Source organism: Puma concolor, chromosome C1 (genome assembly GCF_028749965.1).
Source record: "Puma concolor isolate L17-30 chromosome C1, mPumCon1.1.hap2, whole genome shotgun sequence".
NCBI lineage: Eukaryota > Metazoa > Chordata > Mammalia > Carnivora > Felidae > Puma > Puma concolor.
In genome coordinates this window covers 99056027-99078519 of record NC_141674.1, presented here as the reverse complement: position 1 = coordinate 99078519, position 22493 = coordinate 99056027, and the positions used below count along the sequence as shown (strand labels likewise).

At 48.9% G+C, this 22493-nt stretch overlaps 1 protein-coding gene across 1 annotated transcript in view; it reads left to right on the top strand.

Annotated features, from left to right (window-relative positions):
* NGF (nerve growth factor) overlaps positions 1–22182 on the top strand; it is a 53699-nt gene extending 31517 nt beyond the window's left edge. Inside the window, exons 2-3 of the mRNA XM_025935208.2 lie at positions 13817–13940; positions 21284–22182. Coding sequence (XP_025790993.1) covers positions 21296–22021 — 726 coding nt within the window. The 5' untranslated portion in view covers positions 13817–13940; positions 21284–21295 and the 3' untranslated portion in view covers positions 22022–22182. The remainder of the gene's footprint in view (positions 1–13816; positions 13941–21283) is intronic.
* Positions 22183–22493: the final 311 nt, after the last annotated feature.

Here is a 22493-nt window from a genome sequence, read left to right as displayed (position 1 = left end):
CTATTCTTGAGAAGTTAAAAGAAGACAGAGACCCTGTGTCTTTTCAAGAGGGTCTCTGGAGGCAGTGGGCTGGTGAGCTAAAGGGACTATCAGATTTTCACTCTAGAGCTTAAGATGGAACCCCCGCTCGGCTGCACACACAGCAGGAAGGTTCCCAATAGGTATCCTGTTTTTCCCTAGTGCGAGATTCTCACTCGCCCAGGAAAAACCATTTCACCTGCTAACAGTGAAAACAGCCATGTCTGCCTAAAAACAAAACAAAACAAAACAAAACACAAAAACACTGATGGTAACTCAACCTCCTCTTCTTTGCCTTTTGATTGACTCCTGTTGTAAGAAATGCTCACTGCTGACAGCATGAAGCCTGGACAATTGAACCCTGGTTGAGTAATTCACACAGTTCTGGGAAATAAAGTCAACAATTCACAGACTGAATCCACTTCTGAATGCTCATTCACCAAGGACCCTTGATATTCGATCTCTTTGCATTTCTGTTCAGTGTTTATTACTTTCCACCCATCCCTCAAACCAAAGTCATAGGTTGGTAATTTCTTGTTTTAGAAAGTGACAAACAGAGCAGGCAGAGAAAACACTGTATATTTTGGACTAAAAATGAAATCATTAGGGTAAGTTTCTATTCTTGGCGACTGGAATTTTACTCTGGTTCTGATTAAGCTCCACAACGATATTATATTCGATGTTTTCCTGTAAATGTATGAGATGGTTTTCTATTGCATGTCCATGAATGGAAATATTAACAGACTCCACTTGGCTCCATTGGCCTCTGGCTTGGTCTTCACACCCAAAAAGCCAACTAACAGAGAATCACATCCCAGCCCAGAGTGAGTAGTTCTTGTCCTGCCTGTGGTTTTTGTTCATGGTCTCACAATGAAGCGTAAATCTCAAACAAAATATATGAAAGTAAGTGCAATAACTCCATTCCAGTGTCTGTAAATTACTCAGGAAGAAACGGCTGCCTACTCCAAGCATCTATCTTCTGTGCCTACATTTCTGTCAATAGTGGGTCTTTCCTGAGTCTATTTCTTGGTGGTTATTTTCGTGAGGCGGGAGTATGGTCTATGCGTTCTCTCAAGTTTGTAAACAAGGAGAGTCTCGTGACAGAGAAGTGGAGAAGTCAAGGTATTTTATAATTGGAAAATTATAGATATCAGCACTAGATTTTTAAAAGCAGTTAGGTAAATTTGAGAATGAAAAATATGTGGGAAATAATAGAATAGCTACATTCCACCGATCCATTACCCATGTCGCAGAAGCAGAAATCGACCCTCAGTCCAGAAGCCAGAGGATGAAGCTGTTGCCCCTTTGGATGGTCAGACTTGTGAGCAATCTAGAGTAGGTGTGGAGGAGGGGATCCCAGAGCAAGAGGGCCGGGCTCTTGTCCATAACACCATCCCCTAAGCAGGGTCACCTTGCACTTCTCCACCTCATGCTGAGTTGGAAGTTACCTTATCTGTACGATGGGGATAATACTGATCTCAGAGGTTTTTAATAGGTATTTTAGAAGTTAATCTATAGAAAACCCTTAGTAGAGTGGCACATAATACACAATAAATGTCATATATTATCAGTGGTAGCAGTTATACTCACTTCTGGCCCACATTTTACGCCAGTGAAGGGCTTGACATATTTTAATACATCATATTACATTACATTTAATTTTACACCTAACATATAGGCAGTGCTATCTTTATTGATGCCTCTCAGACAGCCTAAGAGAGAGGCCTAAGGGGAATCTTCGGGGGTATTTCTATCCCACCCTTGCCTTTTCTCCCCGCAAAGCCCAGACTCAGATTTCCAGTATTGGTGTGCTCACCCTTGTGGCCGAGGAAGAAGCATGGCAGGGAGTTGGCCAAGCTTCTTCCTGGTCCAGCTGATGGGCCTCTTCTCATTCTGGCACAGAAGGGCCAGGAGACAGCCATACATGGGCCCGCAGGGAACTCCCCTCTTACAAGTGGGAGCCAATCACCTCTATGGAATCAAACTAGTCAGAGGAATACCTCCTTCTGGAGGCTGCTGGGAGGGGTCAGGGAGGCCTGCATGGGCCTAAACACAAAGTCCACTTGGCTTCAAATGTGAAGAAATAGAAAAACTCAAAGATGGCTAGCAAAAATTGTACACTTATCCTTAACACATTGCATTAGACATATGGAAGCACCCGCCTCATTTTGGAGGGCCAAGGTACATAACTCCTTATTTACCTTTGTGAATTGTGTGTGTGTGTGTGTGTGTGTGTGTGTGTGTGTGTGTGTGTATAATGTCATTGTGACAATCATAGGTCTTCCTCTTTTGATATAATTTTATCAAGGTCTAAACTGAATAATGTTGTCATCTACATTATTAGAAAAGCAAAGGTAACAGCAACAGCAAGACAAACAAGAAAATCTCAGGAGAGAGAAGGGGAAAAAAGCAGTTTCCAGAATAGGTGCTGGAAAACAGTATAATAGAAGAGACGGGAAAGCAGGAATATTGATTTCTAGACGTGGCTCTATTCACCACTCCATTGGAAGCAATATGGACCTAAACAATTCATTTAACAACTCTGGAGACAATAAATGACCCCCGGGTGTGGCTCTCTTCTGGTTCTGCTGGTTTTCTTGACAGCCTAAGAGGAGATCTTGGGGGAACATTGGCAAGACTTCCCTGACTCCAGAAAGTTCTTGGAGTCCTCTGGTGGTGGTGCTGGTGGTGGTGGTGGCGACGGTGGTGAGGAGGTGTTGGGGAAAATGATGGTAGTGATGATAGGATGGTGGTGGTCATGGTGATGGTGGAGCTGGTGGTGGAAATGTTGGTGGAGGCGGCGATGGCGGTAAGGGTAGCGGTCACGGTGTTGGAGGTAATGGCGGTGGAGCTGGTGGTGGAAATGTTGGTGGAGGCGGCGATGGCGGTAAGGGTAGCGGTCATGGTGTTGGAGGTAATGGCGGTGGAGCTGGTGGTGGAAATGTTGGTGGAGGCGGCGATGGCGGTAAGGGTAGTGGTCCTGGTGATGGAGGAGGAGCTGGTCATGGTGATGATGGTGGTGGGGAGAGTGGTGGTGGCGGAGGTTGGAGAGAATGCCGCCGTGATCCACGGGTCTGAATAAGAGACATGACTGGGGCAAATGCCGTGATGGGTTTGAGAAAGGGGCAGACCGAGTGGTGGACAATTAGGCACTAGGACTTCACGGGCCCAAGTGCACATTACTGTAACTACAACACACGTCTTTTGAGGCCATTCCTCTCTCAGGGACAATGCAAGCACCACAAACATGCTCAGGCAGATACACACTGTTCCACCGGTTGTAAATTGGGGGCGGGGGGGGGTTGTTGACACTTTTTTGTTTTCATTTTAAATTTTTATTTTGCTTTTTTATCCTTAAAAAAAAAAGGTGTGAATCTGTATTTTGGGAATATGGAGATCAGGTCTGTGGAAAGAAGGAAAAGTAGAACAGCTCAAAAGGAAGCGGGGACTGCCGGTGGACACAATGCAGGCAAGGGGAGAGCCCTTCTTACAGCAAACCGCAGTCTGGCTAAGGCAGAGCTGGAAACTGAGGTTAATGCCTGATTCCACAGGGTGGGGGAGGCGCCTTAGGACAGAGGTGCGACTGGAGCCAGGCCCAGTCTAGGCTGTGGCCCAGAGGGAGCCGGGACAGTCAATCAAGTGCCCTCCTCTCTGAGGACATGGCGTGACATGGACTAGACATGGTGAACGAGCCCCTGGAAGGTCTTAGGGGTGCAGCTCCCTTCGCAGACAGAGGCCTGGTGCCAGGAACTCGGCCAATTCAGAAAGAAAGGAGCGAAATCCTGACAAATGGTTTTCATTATCATCACGCAGCTTCCACCCTCGTTCTGTGTGTGTATGCTCTGTGTTTTTCTTTCTTTCTTTTTCATCTTTTCATGGGTCGTAACTAAACAGCGAGGTGACTGCCATCCCGCTGGATTGCACAATGGCACCAGTGGCTGGGTTGGAGCATAGCTTTCCCCAAGTAAATTCTGGACGAGAAAAATGAGCATGCTGGGATTGAGGAATTTGTTCTGCACGACACCTGTGTGTGCTCTTTCGTGCTGCTAACGGAGGCGGGATGAGGGTCCACTGAGAGCTAAGACAGTTCCTCAGCAGTGCACCTGTCAGCCTACCAATGGGGCATTCTTCTTCTTAAATGAAGCCTCGCCATAGCGAAATGGGGGGCTTCCCCAGGTATCCAGGAATATAAATTGGGACCACTTGTTATTTCCCAATGTAATACGAAATCATGATTTACTTTGAATAAACTGGTGCAGCCGTGGGAAGAGTTGTCGATTCTGTTGAATACACACTCGTTAAGTGCCTACCCTGGGACAGCCCATGGTCAGAAAAGCACCTAAGACCTCAAGAAGTCAACAGTCAAGCAGCTGCCTGAATTTGTCCCCAGGGCCTGGATAGCGGAGCGTGAATCTGACCATGAGGATACCCCCGTGTCATATTCTACTTGTGATCCACGCTCCCTGTAAGGCAGCAACTACCCTAAGTAAAGATGCTATTAACTCTGCGGGGCCCGGCACATTTTCGTGATGGCCAAAGAGCGAGCGGGCACTGTGCTCCCCAAATGCAGTCAAAGCTGGAGCAGCTTCCTCCCTCCGACTGCCACGTGGCTGAGGAAAACGGATCATTCCAAAAGCGCACGTTTCAGTTCGTTACTCAGCGTTTTCGCTGGGAGGCGATTGCAGATAATTGTCCTGCAGCTGCAGACGGGGCCACTGAGCCTGTGCGTGGCCAGCCATTCCATCCAAGACTGGGACAAAAAGCAGGGTTCTTCCTGCCAGAGACAGCCAGGTGGGGACGCGAGATGGACACGAGGCGTCGCTTTCAGTTCTGCACCCAGCCTGCCACTAACTGATTGCCTGATTCTAGCTGAATGTCTTCAGTGGTATTCATAAGAATAGCTACGATGCTAGCTAATAGCCAGGTGCCAAGCACTGGGCTAAATGCTTATTTTATTTAAGCTTCTCAATGACCCAATGTGGAAGATAGAGTTACTGTAATTTTTGAGAGGAGACCCCGGGGCACAGAGAGGTTAAGGCACTTGCCAAAGGTCACACGGCTGGTAAGTGGTAGGGCTAAAATACAGCCAACCCCAGGCTTCAGGGCATCAGTTGGCCAGCTTGTCAAGGGAAGCACCTGGACTGCAGAATCACCAGTGGCCCTTTCTGTACAGCTCTAACAGTCTATCATTAAGATAACAATTGAGAGTCTAAAATAAGGTCATGTATAGTTCTTTGGATCTTAAACATCTGGACTTACCTCTTTAGAAACCGCGGGATGAGCTTCTGGTGTCTGTGCGTGTGTAGGTACTTGTGTGTGTGTGCATACACGTGTGCCCATGTGTGGTGAGCGAGCGGGAGAAACCGTCTGCCCTCATCTTTGGGATTTCTAATTACCCACAGTGTTCCGGGTCCCCGGAGACAGAGGTGCGCTGTGGGTCTCTTGTTAGCTCCGGACTGAAATGCACCAGTGCCGAGTTTTTCTTTTGTTCATGATGTCATGGTCAAATAAAACCTAAAAAAGAAATACTAGAAGATTGGGAATGTTCTGAAATATAATTATATGTGAGTCAAATGACTTTAGAAGGGGCAGCAGGTTTTCATCTCCCCTGACCTTTTTCCTAACATAATGAAAGAGCTAGATGGAACTCCTTCAAATAAGCTGAAAAAGGCCCATCAAATAGCCCCTCATTACAGTTAACCACCCTAGTGACGTTCCGACATCCCCCATCAGGCATGTATGTGTGGTACGAGCCTGCTAGGGACTGGGATAGTTAAAGCCACACACAGGAAGTAGCTAAAACAGCATAAAGCCCCCAGACAAATACACACGTGGAAATCAATTCTTCCTTCCCAGTTCTTCTCTTAGCCTCGGGTTACCCACGATTTGCGTGTGCTGCATGCCTGGGCAGAGCTGGGCTGAGCTACCTCTCTCGTGCCTTGAGTCAGATTTTCTGGGTGTGAAATCAGTGAACAAGCCAGGAAATGTCAGCACGGAAGAGCGAGGGAGCAGGAGAGACAGTGGCAGCTGTCACTCCAGGGTGTTGTGGTGTGGGAAGGTGGCCAACCCATCTTTGGGACTCAGTTTCCCCTTGTGATGTGTTTGGTGCTGGCTACCTGTGATCCAGGTTTTCGTGGATGCAGGGGGATTGAGGTGCGGCAGTTTTTGCAGTGAGACTGAAGTCCAGCTGCTCAAACAGAAGTGGCCTTGAACATACTTATGGACAAGTGTGTCTCAGGGACAAGTGTGAGTGTCTCGTGGACAGTGAGGGTGTCTCAGGGACAAGTGTGGGTGTCTCGGGGACAAGTGTGGGTGTCTCATGAACAAGCATGGGTGCCTCATGGACAAATGTGTCTCGGGGACAAGTGTTAGTGTTTCATGGACAAGTGTGAGTGTCTCATGGACAGTGAGGGTGTCTCATGGACAGTGAGGGTGTCTCAGGGACAAGTGGGGGTGTCTCATGGACAAGTGTGGGTGTCTCAGGGACAAGTGTGTCTTGGGGACAAGCGTGAGTGTCTCATGGGCAAATGTGTCTCATAGACAAGTGTGTGTTTCTCATGGACAAGTGTGTGTTTCTCATGGACAAGTGTGAGTGTCTCATGGACAGTGAGGGTGTCTCAGGGACAAGTGTGGGTGTCTCGGGGACATGTGTGGGTGTCTCATGAACAAGCATGGGTGCCTCATGGACAAATGTGTCTTGGGGACAAGTGTTAGTGTCTCATGGACAAGTGTGAGTGTCTCATGGACAGTGAGGGTGTCTTAGGGACAAATATGGGTGTCTCAGGGACAAGTGTGGGTGACATTTTACCAGGACCCTTACATTCAAGTCCCATAGCTCATCCCTTATCCCTCACCAATTGAAAGATGGCCTGCCTGCCTTTTTAAAAGCCCTAGAATGTTCTGTGTCTGTTAGGCCAGGATATTTGCTGGTCTGTTACAAGACTATAGATCTTTAGCTTGTCTTTATTTCTGAAGTTACATCTGAATTGCATTATAGACTTATGTGCTGTAACGTTGCTTGACCTATTGCTCGGAAAACATACCACACACTGAGAGGAAAAGGCTAGCTCAAGAGGAGTTGAGGACATTTAATCCTATAAAGCAAATAGAAGAGTGAGACTTGAATCTGAGCTGTCGCTCACTGACAATGTTTTGTTTTCGTTCACGCGTTCCCTCCCAGGTGGCCACCCGAGGTCTGCAGCGGGTGAGAGACCTCGCTAGGTGCCAGGATTCTCGAAAGCAACCTTTGACTCCAACCAGCCTGAGAGTCCTTTTTCCCCCAATACTTCTGTCTGCTCTTAGTCCCAAGTATGGGAACGGCAGGCAGGGAAAGGCCAAAAGCAGAGCTGAAATGGATCTTTTTCTTGTGGTTTAAGGATCAGCCAGTTGGAACCAAGGAGATGTTTTCTTAGGGTTGCAGAGAAGTTTGAAAGCATATTGGATTGTTTTTGGCACTGAAGCATAGATTATAGATATATCATTAGTATTGCTAAGCCGATGGGCTATAGTACAAGAACTGCTATTTAGAAGTGCATTCTTGCAAAAGTACGCTGCCCTCAGCTCTGTAATGGAAGGCCGCTGTGCATTTAGATGTCTTATCTCCTACCACCACGTTGACGTTGTAATTACCCACGCTATGAAAACCTCTCTGCGGTGTGGGCATTGCACAGCTCATGAATCTAGGCAGGTAAATACCACGCGGACTGTGGCCAGCCGCACACACCAAGAGGCCTTGCACATGCATAGCAAATGCTCTTTGGTTCTGAAGTTCAAGGTCAGCCAACCTTGGTGGTTTCTTCCTTAAGCTGCCTGTCTCTCTGGAGAAATGCTAGGGTTTTGTAATTTACCTCAGAATCTCCCAAAGAGCCAGAGGCCCATTTCTCTTTTAGAAAAATGTGGCAGGACTCTTTAGAATTGTTAGCATTGAATACTTCCAGTCAAAAAGAATAGCAGTTTTGCTGAACTTTAACGTCTTCGTAAGTCCTTGGTGCCAGATGTACGATTTTCCTATTGGACTTGCCAAAACCACTAAATAGTTAAAACACATCAAATCATCTCTAAATGGTCAAATTGAATCCCCTCCCCACCGCCACCCAAACAAGAACTCTTAGTCAGCAAACCTCATGGTTGTATTCCATACTAGAAAATTTCTGATTAGGCTAAAAATTAGGAAAACAGACTTACAACGCGAAAGACTCCAAATTTCCTTTTTGTGTGCAGGCTTAGAGCAAGAACCACCAGAGAAAAGGAGAGAATCAAGGGAGAACAGTCATAATGATGACAATCACAGAGAGAGCACCAACAGTGATTATTATCATGCCCGCAACTACATGTTCTTAATGCCCAACATCCCCCGTGAGTTTCCCCAACACAGGCCTCTGGCAGGTGGAAGCTAGGGGAAAGGAGACTGTAGTTCATGCCAGGGGCTCTGGCATCTTTGATGTGGCAGAAACTGCTCTTGGGACCAGCCGTCGCTTCCGAGCACATGCGAGGAACCGTCCAAGAGTTCTTTGTGGTCGAGCATCCCCAAATCTTTGGTATTAAAAATGCCAGCAAATAATCCTTGGGCTTAATAAGAAGCTAACCATAACTCCAACCATCAAACAACATGTTAAGTGGCTTGCAAGGAGTAAAGAGGAGACCTTCCAATTCACATATGTCAATTATGTCTAGATACTTGGCAGGGCAGAGGGTGGTGAGAAGGGGTTCACATCCCCCAGAGAGTCTGGACACTGTATTCTTTTTGCCTCAAAGTGACCGTACCTGCACTTTACGTTTTCTGAGCTATATTAATTTCCTCATAATTTCTCTTAATTGCTAGCTCATCAAAGCCAATGTCAAGCTTCCTGTTCATCCTGTATGACAGTTGTTCTCAGCCCTTTTCCTTGGGATCACCTTGAGAGCTTCACAAAATACTGATCCCCAGGCAGCACTCCAAAACGGTTGAGTTGGGGGGGTGCCTGGGTGGCTCAGTCGGTTAAGCATCTGACTTTGGCTCAGGTCATAATCTCACGGTTCACGAGTTTGAGACCTGCATCAGGCTTGCTGCTGTCAGTGTGGAGCCCACTCTGTCCTCATCTCTCTGTGCTCCTCCCCTGCTTGCTGTCTCTCTCTCTCTCTCTCAAAAAATAAATAAACATTAAAAAAAAACCAGTTAAGTTGGAATTTCTGGAGGTGGGACAGGTGTCAGGACTTTGTAAACCTCCTCAGGTGGTTCTAGTGTTCAGCCTGGGTGGAACGTCACTGCTGTAGAGGATCGGGGAGGGGGGGAGGGCAGCAGAATGGGGGAGCTAGGAGGTAGATGACATCTTCCACAAAGTTCGAGCATGGAGAACTTCACAGGATGCTGATTGACATTTAGCAGGTTGCAATTGCTATAGCTGATGCCCCTCACTCCCCAGTAACTCCCCAGCAGAGGCATGGGTTCCTCCAATTGTATATTAATTGGGTTTTCAACAGTTTGCATTCCTCTAAGCTTCTTGGCTAAAATTGACCAAAATGTCATTGAGACCTTAAGAAAGTGAAGGGGTCACTGACACAGGCATCAACAGAGAGAGCCATACAAATAGGCTAAACCTCAGGAGGTCCTCAGGAGAACCTCTAATTCTAGCTGACTCAAGGCTGGTTGTTCTGGGGTTCTGGACCCCATGGTCATGGGGGTCCAGACATAACGTGGCCTAGACATAACGTGGACTATAATATGGAAAGTTCCATCAAGCAGGTTGCCCAGTGCAGTAGACTTCCTCTGGGTTGGCTCTCTCTTGGCCCTGGCTCCCTCACCCCATGGGGAGATTGCAGACAGAGGAGGGCCACAGTGGACCTTCTAACGCAGTGATTCTCAAGCTTAGGTGTGCACAGAACCACCTGAGGGGTTAAAACATAGATGGCCGGGTCTCACTCAGCATTGCTAGGTCTATGATGGGGCCGAAGCATTTGCATGTCTAAGAAGTTCCAAGACATTGCTGATACTACCATGGCTCCCACTTTGAGAATCACTGCTTTAAACAGGGGGCCCTGGACAGACCAGGGTTGTCCTGGTCTAGAAGAAGTACCCTAGACTTCAAGAGCATTCCATCATGCCCTGTAAGAAGGAATAGAACACGGGTCTGCAGTGAGCTTGGCTTTATTTTCATGCATTTGTAAAAGGGTGAGAGCCATCTGATTTAGTGATTACCTCATGAGAACAGACAGCATTTTAAAATAGATATGCACTGGGGTTGGTTGCCCCTAATATCTTTGCATCAGAAATCGGGGATATTTAAATCAGATTTAATTTTAGAACCCCAACCCTCACTAGCATAAGACTAAAAACAATGAGAGCAGTTTCTGTGAAAATCATTTAGGGGTGCCTGGGTGGCTCAGTCGGTTAAGCATCATGACTCAGGTCATGATCTTGAGGTATGTGGGTTCGAGCCCCGCATCGGGCTCTGGGCTGATGGCTCGGAGCCTGGAGCCTGCTTCATTCTGTGTCTCCCTCTCTCTCTGCCCCTCCCCCTCTCACGCTCTGCCTTTCTCTCAAAACTAAACATTAAAAATTAAAACAAAAATCATAGTGTTTCAGTATTCTTGACAGTGAATTGTTCTCTCCAAAAGCAAACTACTTATACTTATGCTGATCGAGAGAAGGTCAAAAGCATAGGAGATGTGAGACGGTCTCAAATATAGCGCTCAGGCATCTAGATGTGATTGGTAGGTGACCCTGGTGCACGAGGGTGGCTTGGCCCAGGTTGCATCCATAGGGCCAGGGAAATTTTTGTGATAGGTCTAGGGAGAATCCCCAAGAAGATAGCTCTGCCTAGAATTTGGGGGATTTTTTATGGAGATCTAAACTGGAGGCCATCCTGGCTTATAGTAGAATATCCAGAATATTTCTAGCGAAAGTCACTCTTCCCTGGGTGGAAAGTGGAGGCCTTTTCTGTCACACAGGAAGTTACAGTCAGTGGGCAGGCCACTGTGGTGGGCTCCCCAAGCTCACAGGCACCTACCGATATATACGGCCCATCACCGCTTCTTACACCCAACCTGAAACCCCGTCCTGAGCTGTGTTGAACCTCCAGCTAATTCTTTTTTTTTTTTTTTAATTTTTATTTATTTTTGAGAGAGAGCATGAGCCGGGGAGGGGCAGAGAGAGACACACACACACAGAATCCAAAGCAGGCTCCAGGCTCTGAGCTGTCAGCACAGAGCCCGACGTGGGGCTCGAATTCATGGACCGTGAGATCGTGACTTAAGCTGAAGTTCCTCCTTCCACAAGGTTTCCATATCATGTCACATACACATCATACCTGTCACACTGTGCTTTAAATGCGTGTTCATATGCTTGCTTTTCTGCACCTCTAGATTATTTGCTCTTAGAAGTTAAGTCATATTCTTTGTGTCCTTAGCACCTAACAGAGCGGCTGGCACAGGGCCTGCGAGTTTTATTTAATTAACAGGAAAAAAAAAAATGAGTTCTAGTGTGGGGGTGGGGGAAAGCATTGCTTAAGAATCCAGGAGGGATACGGGCCCCAAAATGTTAACTGAGCTCAGAGAACTACAGATGATCAGAGCTGGAGACCTTAGCTATCACAGCAGTTTGCCGTCGGACAAGGAAGCCCAGAGATGCTTAAGGATACTAAGTGATTTACCCAGGAATCAGAGGGAACTGGACCCAGATGCAGCTCTGTGGGATCCACTAGTGGTCAGTCAGTGTTGGCCAAATGGCCAGCTGAACAATTTGTGGACTGGATCCAGACCCTCTTTCCTGGGAGCGATGGAAGGCCCCACAATGCCCACCTCTTAACCCTGGGAACACGTCATGCTCCTCCAGGGCTAAACCCAACCCTGAGAGAGCGTGACTGTGTACTTTGCCACGGAGTCTAACCCTTTAAAAGGGCGTTCGGGTAAATTTCCATCTCTAGACCTGAACCCCAACTGAGTATTGGAAGGTTTTTCTGGTGCTTTTGCAGCAAGAAGGATATTTTGAGCTGAGTGGGTGAGGGAGAGGAATGAAAGCACCTCGGTCCTTAATTTCATGACATCTAGTAGCGGGAAAACCACTCCAGATGCTCTCTCTAACCCCCTGTCCCGTGCCACCTCCTCTATGTGAGTAGCGACTTGATGGCTTCCTTGACATTTGCTTCTATAGTACAAGATGAGAAGGGGTTGAAGGAGGATGAGTGGTGGGGTCCACACTGGAAAAAAAACATGATGGGGCAAAGGGGTTGGGGAATTGGAGAGAATATAAACAGGAAAGCTACAGATATCATTCTTGAATTTTTTTTTTTTTTAGTTGGGGGGGGTACCTCAACCCTACAAGTTCTACGATGGACATAATAGTTCATTCATTCATTTATTAAAAATGTGATGCCACTCTCTTGCTTAAAGCCCTCCACTGCCCCTCCCCGTTACCCCTAGGATAAAGCCATAGCTCCAGCTATGTCCTTGCAGACCTAGTTCCTTCTGCCTCTCCATTTCATTTCTCTACATGTTCAGCAACTTTGACCTGTTCTACCTCATGGCCTTTGCACTTGCCATTCCTTCTGACTTGCAAGTTTTCTCCCTCATTCCTTTTCATCCTTCCGATCTCAACCTGAACACCATTTCCTCCAAGCACTCTTCACTGAGCAGCCTGTCTACAGGATGACCTCATTCCACCTTGCAGTCAGTCACCCTCTGTCATCTTGCCTTGTTTATTTCCTCCGTGACGTGAAAAGAATCAGAAGGTACCTTGTTTGTTTACATAAGACTGTGAGCTCCATAGGAGCAGCAACCTGTGTGTCTTATTCAGTGCTGGGTCCCCAGCACCTAGATCAGTGCTTGGCATGGAGCACGTGCTCAGGAAATATTGTTGAATGAATGAAGGAAGCACCTACATGTATGAAGTTTATAGAAGGGAGAGGAGAAGAGAACCCTTCCACTGTTCCTAGGAACCACAACCTAAACCTGAAGAGCATTTTTTTTCACACGGTATCATCTGTATATCTTCCGATTGGTAAATTTTGACTTTTGGCTTGGTTCTCTGAGAGCCACAACCTAATTCGATAAGAGTTTTCTGTTATCTATCAAGATTGTCATATTTGCCACCATAATTTCTCTGAATCTTTATCAAAGGACCAACTTGTTCTCAACTGTCGGGATGTTTTCTTCTGTGTAATTTATCTGTTTTTTTTTTAAGTGGGCCCATGCAATTAATGTTTATTTATTTTTGAGATAAATAGAGAGAGAGAGAGAGAGAGAAAGTGGAGGAGGGTCAGAGAGAGAGGGAGACACAGAATTTGAAGCAGGCTCCAGGCTCTGACCTGTCAGCACAGAGTCCAACGTGGGGCTCGAACCATGAGATCATGACCTGAGCTGAAGTTGGTCGTTTAACCAACGGAGCCACCCAGGTGCTCCTTCTGTATAATTTATCTTCAGTTAGGCTTGTCCAAAGTTGGGTCTGCTACATCTGCATGTGTGTGTGATATACAGAATAATTTCCATTTTGATGCTGGGTCAGGGGTCTCCTGGAACAGGACTCTGGTGTGGGACTGCAAGCATCTCACTGGGACCTGTGGACTATATCCAGGCAGAAACCAAGGGCTTTGGCACAAGAGTGGGAGGCAGGTGCCACCATAGGTCCGTGCAAGGTCAGCCCGTGGCAATTTCGGGAGCCAGACACTCTCTCCTGCCTGGGCTCTGATGCTGGTAAAGTCCCAGAACTCAGGGAATAGGGTTTGTCCCACTGGCACATCCCTCCCCTCCTGCCTAGGGTACAGCTATCCACCCGCTGCAGAATACGGTGAAGTGCCCATCTAATGCCAGCTCTCTCCTCCCGCAGAGTCCTGGCCCGTGGTCGTGCAGTCCAGGGGGCTGGATGGCATGCTGGACCCAAGCTCAGCTCAGCGTCCGGGCCCAATAACGGCTTTTTCAAGGGAGCAGCTTTCTGTCCTGGCCACACTGAGGTAAGCGCCTGAGGGGCTTCTGCCTCGCCAAGGCTCCTGGCTCTGGAGCATCCAGGACAGCTGGAAATGAGCCCTAGGCTGAAGAAGGGAAGTCACATCTAACTGCTAACTAGCAGAGGCCTGGGGTGGGTCCTAGAGATCCAACACATGTGGCCCTCCTAGCCCGACTGGAAGAGAAATCCCCCGGGGCTCTCAGTCTGGCCCCACGGCTTCCAGGAACATGTTGAGAGTCTGAGCTGCCCACCCCTGAAATAGCACAACACAGGGCCTCGAATAGACAGAGAACATCAGTCAGACCCTCCACACGGCTCCTGGTCTGTCTGCACTGGCAACGCTGTGAGACGAAATGTCCTTGATCACGGTCATGCTCTTGGCCATGGAGCTCCAGGTCTGGGAACAGAGGCCAGCTCTGAGTTCCGCTCCTACCAGGTGTGCGGCCACATCGCGTTCCTTCTCCTGCGTCTGTGTCCTCCTCTGTACGACAGGAAGAATAAGGCCTCCTCCCGGGCTTGTTGTGATGGTTAAGGAGATACTTGTGCCCCATAAATGCTAATGATGATCGTTATGATCTCACCTCCTTCGTTTAAGGATGTGTGTCTAAGAATTCAGACCAGCAGGTTCTGGTCGCAGGAAAGCCACAGGTACCTGCGAGTGCTTTCTGGAGGCATATTTCTATCATGGGCACTTTAAGTGCTCTTGGACCAAATCTGCCTGATGCCCGGAAACCTGATAAGCCAAATGTAAAAATAATTGACTATCCAGGGGTTCCCCGGTGTCCAGGTTTGTGGCGCAAGGAAGGCAAAACTTACCGTCTGTTGAACGGAATTTTCATTTTGATGTCGGTGATTGGGAAGGCGCCGCCATCAGTTACGGCCTGCGTGCCCCCTCAGGGCTCTCTCCTCTGGAAGGTGCTGGGGCTGAGCAGCACCAAGTGCCCACAGGCAGAGCCTGCCACTCAGCTGCAGAGTCCCAGGCCACTCAGAGCCCCCACCCCGCCCCAGCCTCCCGACACCCATGTCTCTCCTCCGTCAAGTTCAAGGATCGGACCGGACCCGTGGTTCTCAAAATGCAGCCCCCGGAGCTGCTGCAACACTATCACCTGGGAGCTTGTCAGAAACGTAGATTCTCAGGCCCCACGCTAGACCTGCTGAGTCAGAAACTCTGGGAGTGGGGCCCAGAAGTCTGCTGTTTGGCAGACCCACCAGGTGCTTTGATGCCCCGAACCTCTGGACTTGATCATCTTGGAATGCCCCTTCCAGTCCAAGCCTCCCCCTGGGAGATGCCCACAGAGGTGCTCACTGGGCTGTATCCTGTCAAGGCTTTTCTCTGCTGTGGCCTCAGGGGTACCTCCCCGGGGAGCTGAGGAGCCGCAGGACGCCTCTCGCACTCCACACAGGCCCTGACAACTGGGGGCGTCCCAGTCTTCACAGCTGAAGTCAGCTGCATGTTTACATTTAGAGCAAGGCCAAGTGGACAGCGAAAATGACCCTTGACCCACTGGCACCACTGGAACAGACATAGCACTCATTTCTTCTTTTTTTCTCTATCCATTGATGGCTTTTAAAAAGAAAAACTGTTTTAACTTATTTTTTAAGTTTATTTATTTATTTTGAGAGAGAGAGAGAGAGAGTGCATGTGCACGGGGAGGGGCAGAGAGAGAGAGAGAGAGAATCCCAAGCAGGTGTTACACTGTCAGCGCAGAGCCTGACGTGGGGCTCAAACTTAAGAACCATGAGATCATGACCTGAGCCAAAACCAAGAGTCAGGTACTTAACCAACAGAACCACCCAGGCACCCCAAGACTTGTTTAATTTAAAAAGAAAGAGGTGATGGGGATTGAAGAACACACTGGTCACGATGTATAGAATTGTTGAATCCCTGTTTTGTACACCTGGAATTAATATAGCACTGTGTGCTTGCTGGAATTAAAATTAAAAAGCATGGGGAGCCTGGGTGGCTCAGTCGGTTAAACCTGAGCCTGGGTAGCTCAGGTCATGATCTCGCAGTCTGTGAGTTCGAGCCCCGTGTAAGGCTCTGTGCTGACAGCTCAGAGCCTGGAGCCCGTTTCGGATTCTGTGTCTCCCTTTCTCTCTGCCCCTCCCCTGTTCATGCTCTGTCTCTCTCTGTCTCAAAAATAATTAAACGTTAAAAAAAAAAAATTAAAAAGCATAATAAAAATAAATAAATAAAAATACAGATATTTGGTATTGTCACTGCATTATGAGATAATGTCAGGCATGGCAATATTCTCATTCGGAAAAAAGAAAAGCTAGGAAGTGTATTTTAAATATTTTTAAAAAATGAATAAAAATTTTTAAAAGATTATGGTATAGGGGCATGCTATGATGAGTGATCCAATTAAAAAAAAAAAAAAACCAACTTTTAATCTAGAGCCCAAATGTGAGCACATATTTGCAACGTTTTCAAATCTTAATGAAACAATCTGTCCCTGGTGCAAATCTTTACGGTGATTAAATGCCATCAGCTACCACGTGTTATCCTGACAGCGAATTGAGAAGTAAAATTTGACTTTATGAACTTTGTGAAGTCAATTCAGTTGAGCCTGCAGAGTGCTAGGCAGCGCAGCAACCTTTATGGTTGCTTAAACTCGAAGAATGTCGGAGTTGGAAGATGCCTTAAGCATCAGCAGTCACGTGGAGAAATGAAAGAACACAGAAGCAAGGAGACTTGTCCACACACTCGCTGATTCTTAGAGGTCACCTGGACGCACCAAAGGTGAACAGGAGCCCTTTCGGCCTCCGGGCAGTTTGCCTGTAGGTGGGAGCATACGAGAATGCAATGGCCCTAAGACAGCGCGAAAGAAATACTCTACAGAGGTGGAGAAGGGAGAGAGTTTATCTCTTTAGAAATAGAAAAAGGTCCCCAGGGGAGGTGGTATTTAAGTCGGGTGTTAAAAGGTGACAGGCAGGACTCCAACCAGCAAAGGTGGGGAACAGGAAAGGCACAGGGAGGGCGTGAGGGAGTATGCCTGGCAGAGAAGAGTCTGAACCAAGGGCAATGGTGGGAAAGCGCAGGGCAGGCACTGCGACAGGAGTTCTGTTTGCCTGGAATGCAAAATATGGGAGGGGAGGGGCACCTGGGTGGCTCAGTCAGAGCTCACGGCTTGTGAGTTCGAGGTCCGCATCAGGCTCTCTGCTGACAGCTCGGAGCCTGGAGCCCGTTTTCTGATTCTGTGTCTCCCTCTCTCTCTGCCCCTCCCCTGCTCTCTCTCATTCTCTCTCTCTCAAAGATAAATAAATATTAAAAAAATATATGGGAGGGGAGTAGAAGGAGGGCAGGGTCTGATGGGTTCTTGGCTCCCTAGACAATTGCTCACCACTGGACCCTCTGAGCAAGGTGATGGGATCAGAGTGGTGCTTCAAGAGGTTGAATCGGGTGGCCAGGGACAGGAGGAACTGGAAGAAGAGAGGTGGGGGTCCAGGACATCAGTTGGGAGACTGTTCTGTGACCTGAACTAGGAACAGAGAGGTGAGAATAAAACAGAATTTCAAGAGATGCTACGGAAGCAGAAGGCAAAGGGCTGGAGGGGAGGCCAGGAGGAAGGAGCTGAGGCCAACGAAGAGTGGAGTTTTGGAGCTGGTGAACAAAGGGATGGTGGTTCCAGTGATGGGAAAAGGAAGAGGTTGGGGAAATACATTTAGGAGTATGGGGGGAGATGTTCACAAGAGATAGCAGCTGTGGAACTCCATCATAAACCATCAAGTGGTTGTTGAGTAAAGCCGGAGGCAGGGAATGATCATCCTAATGAGGAGTATGGGTGTGAAGGTTTTTGCTTGGGATGCCTTGCATTTAAAATGTCAGTATCCGGGGCGCCTGGGTGGCTCAGTTGGTTGAATGTCCTACTTGAGCTCTGGTCATTATTTCGCGGTTCGTGAGTTCGAGCCCCGCGTTGGGCTCCGTGCTGACAGCTCGGGGCCTGGAGACTGCTTTGGAGTCTGTGACTCTCTCTTTCTCTGCCCCTCTCCCGCTCAGGCTATGTCTCTCTCTGTCTCTCAAAAAACAAATGTTAAAAAAAATTTTTTTTTAATTTTTTTTTTCAACATTTATTTATTTTTGGGACAGAGAGAGACAGAGCATGAACGGGGGAGGGGCAGAGAGAGAGGGAGACACAGAATCGGAAACAGGCTCCAGGCTCTGAGCCATCAGCCCAGAGCCCGACGCGGGGCTCAAACTCGCGGACCGCGAGATCGTGACCTGGCTGAAGTCGGACGCCCAACCGACTGCGCCACCCAGGCGCCCCTAGCTCTGGTCATTATTTCGCGGTTCGTGAGTCCGAGCCCCGCGTTGGGCTCTGTGCTGACAGCTCGGGGCCTGGAGACTGCTTTGGAGTCTGTGACTCTCTCTTTCTCTGCCCCTCTCCCGCTCAGGCTATGTCTCTCTCTGTCTCTCAAAAAACAAATGTTAAAAAAAATTTTTTTTTAAATGTCAGTATCCATGGAAAGTTGCTCACGAGGAAGCTGGAGGTTCAGAACTGGCTTTCAAACAAGCAGTTGGGCTAGAGGTCCCGGTATGGGCGTCAGCCCCGCAGAAGACGGGACTGTTACAAGAGGATGAGCTTACCAAAGGGGAGACTGTAGGAGTGGGTGGGGATCTGCGGTCATGGGAGAGAGGGAGCAGTAGGTCCCTTATTACCATCAAAACCCTAACTCTTAGCGGTTATTTTTTCCCATTTCCCCAACCAAATTCTAAGTGTTACTAATTTGGTTATAAAGGGATGAATTTCGGTTTCCTTTCTTCTCCTTCTTGTCTGAGGAGAGCCACCGTGTGTTGAGAAGAAAGGAAAGGAGCCAACGAAGGGGTTTGACTTAGCTGCCAACAAATGATCAGTTCTGTGGCCGTTGGCTGGACTATCACACCATTAGCCGGCAGAACCAGCGGCGGTCAGAAGCCCGGCTCTGCGTGGCCGGCTGGAGGCCTGGAGGAAACACCGATGTTTTCCTAAGTAACCCAAGAGAAAAGAATTTGGTGGTTTTCTTGGTATCTCACCAAAGAGCTGCCTGTTGCCAGCTGAAATAAAGCACAGTTGAGGAGAAGAATGCATCCCTTTGAAAACAGATTAGGAACGTAGCACGTAGCCATAGCCACAAAATCCAAAAGAAGGCGTGCACCGCAGCAAAGAGAAGGCAGGCAGTGAGCCTCTCGGGCCATCCCCATTCGCTCCTCCATTCATTTTCCTTTTATTTGTTGTGTGCCGGAACTGCGCATGGTCCCCGAGATACTTAACTTCAAATGGCACACCGTCTGACGTGCTCTTATGAGACAGACATGTTCACGATTGCCCACAGCGCGAGGAGAGGTGAGAGGGCTACGCACAAGCCATCATGGAAGACCAGAGAGGTGCCCACCGAGGGATGGAGTGACTAGTGCGTGTGGAGGAGACGCGGCTCTGCGCTCCAGGTCCTTGCAGCCAGCGGGGAGACGGGCTCAAATCACGGGGCTTGAAAAACAGCCCAATCGGGGTAGTCAGTGCTATGAAAAGACGTGAACGGAGTAGGCTTGGAGAGTGAACGAGCAGCACTGTGACTGAAGAAGACAAAGTCCTTGACCACAGGACATTGGGAGGACCCCGGACTAAGGAGGTGTGTGGGCACCTATCAGTCCTCACGGCAACCCTGTGAAATCGTAGTTTTTGCCTGCGTTTTTATCAATGAGGAAACTAAGGCCCGGAAAGATTAAATGACTTCCCCTTTGCTAACCAGTTTGGAATCCACACAAGGCTTTCTAACCCCAGATCCGATGCTGAGTTCCTGTCATTGCACTGATTTAGTAGGAGAGAACACACCCGTGTGCACACGCACTTCACAAGTTGAGCGTGGAAAGAGATCGCTTTTCCTAGGGTGATCTGAGGAGCCTCAAGGAGAAGGTGGTGTCTGTGGCAGGCAGGCTGGAAAAGAAGGCAGGTCACAGAATGACCTGTGGGAGTGGGGAGGAGTGGGGGGAAGGGATGGAATGGGAACTTTGAGCACCCTCTCCAGGGGATGCCTCTAACCCTACCAAGAGAGGGGGTGACACTTGATATACATCTGCAGGTGTGACTAGAACCCCACCAGAAGTGAGTTCAAGAGCAGAGGTAACTCCACGGTTAGCTGCCTGGGGGTGGTCACTCGACTGCAGTGTGGAGCCCTATCTGGCCCAGGCTCTAGGGGAGGCTAGTACTGCCTCTTGGGGACAGACGGATTTCTGCCATTTGGTCTATACTCACATAAAAGTAAATAATAAAAAGAAAAGGCATGTTTAAGAATGAAAGAGACAGTGAGAAGGAAGGAAGCGAAAGGGAAGGGAGGAAAGAAAGGAAAGGGAAGGGAAGGGAAGGGAAGGGAAGGGAAGGGAAGGGAAGGGAAGGGAGGAAAGAAAAAGGAAAGGAAAGGAAAAGGAAATAAAGGGAAGGGAAGGGAGGAAAGAAAAAGGAAAGGAAAGGAAGGGGAAGGGAAGGAAAGGAAAGGAAAGAAGGAATGGAGGGAGGCGGGGACAGGGAGGGAGGAAAGGTAGATTGGCTTAGTAAGGTCAGCTTTGGCGTCTATTCTTAGTCTAGTTTGTGCCGATGACTTTAGGCCTGTTCATTAATTTTGTGTGGATCACTCTCTTTGTACATGACAGAAAGATGATGAATCCTAACCTAACTCACAGATTAATGAGAAATTCGAAATGAATGCATTTGAAAAGTTTAAGAATGTCCCACAACCAGGAACTATTATCAGTATCAGTATCTGTGTGTGCTGGCTGGCAGCTGAATAGGCTGGCGATGACGGTCCCAGAGCTCTATACCTTTTTGCCAAACGTGATGCCTCATGGATTTGTAGCAAGGGTTCCGAGTCACCAGATCTCAGATCTGACCCGGTACTGCTGTCTGAAGAAAGTGTATTCGGTGCCAAGGCTTCAAGATACGTCCCCAGCAGCCCTTCCCACAGCCTTCCCAGGGGAGCCAAGCCTTAGGGCAGGACACAGTGCTGGGAACAGGTGTCAGACATATACTGCCCGCCCACAGCTGCCCCAGGCTGGCAGGCAGACAACTCAAAAGACTCGGTAAGAGCTGCTGGCAAGTTTGGGGGCTCTGTCCCTTCCCGAAAAAGCCCACCCCTAGATGGCATGACCATACCCCCAGGTCATCTGAGCCGGCCCATCCATGCCTGCTCAGATAACTGTAGCTCGCAGCCCCTGTCACTCTCAAGGGTATCCCGGTTTGAATGGTAAATCCCAGGTCACCTTGCCCTTAGACTCCCAGGTGAAACCTCATGATCCTCTAGGGAGGTCAAGACCCAGAAGCTGCCTTTGTTCAAAACTTAGTGCACCGTGGAATAATCCTCGTTTCTGTTTCATTCCAGGTGCATAGCGTAATGTCCATGTTGTCCTACACTCTGATCACAGCTCTTTTGATCGGCATACAGGCAGAACCACACCCAGAGAGCAATGTCCCAGCAGGACACGCCATCCCCCAAGCCCACTGGACTAAGCTTCAGCATTCCCTCGACACAGCCCTCCGCAGAGCCCGCAGCACCCCGGCCGGGGCAATAGCCGCGAGGGTGGCAGGGCAGACCCGCAACATCACTGTGGACCCCAAACTTTTTAAAAAGCGGCGACTGCGTTCACCCCGCGTGCTGTTCAGCACGCACCCCCCACCTGTGGCTGCAGATACTCAGGGTCTGGACTTGGAGGCGGGTGGTGCTGCCTCCTTCAACAGGACTCACAGGAGCAAGCGGTCGTCGTCGCACCCTGTCTTCCACCGGGGGGAGTTCTCGGTGTGCGACAGCGTCAGCGTGTGGGTGGGGGACAAGACCACCGCCACGGACATCAAGGGCAAGGAGGTGATGGTGCTGGGAGAGGTGAACATTAACAACAGTGTGTTCAAACAGTACTTTTTTGAGACCAAGTGCCGGGACCCCACTCCCGTGGACAGCGGGTGCAGGGGCATCGACTCGAAGCACTGGAACTCATACTGTACCACGACGCACACCTTCGTCAAGGCGCTGACCATGGACGGCAAGCAGGCCGCCTGGCGGTTCATCCGGATCGACACGGCCTGTGTGTGTGTGCTCAGCAGGAAGGCTGGGAGAAGAGCCTGACCTGCAGGACAGCCCCCACCCTCCCCGAGCTCCCCCTCCACACCCTCCTGGGCCCCTCCCTACCTCAACCTGTAAATTATTTTAAATTATAAGGACTGCATGGTAATTTATAGTTTATACAGTTTTAAAAAATCATTATTTATTAAATTTTTGGAAGCATCCCTTGTGCCGGAGCCCCAGTCATTTTACCCCACTGTGACCACCTACGAGGCTTGGGCCGTTGCAGGGTGAATTGCCCACAGCAACCCCTGGCTGGAACCCTCGCCCCACCCCAGCCAGCTCTGCAAAAACTTCAGGGAAGGCTGACTGGGTTCAGATATTAGCCTAAGCCAGACATGATTAGAAAGGGAAGTCTGCTGGATTGCAACTTCGCTCTGCATTCCAGAGCCAAAGCTACCTAATCCTTGGATTACCTGTCCCACCGCCCCGATGCAGGAGCCTTGATTGCTTCGCGCGGGGAGGTTTGTGGAGC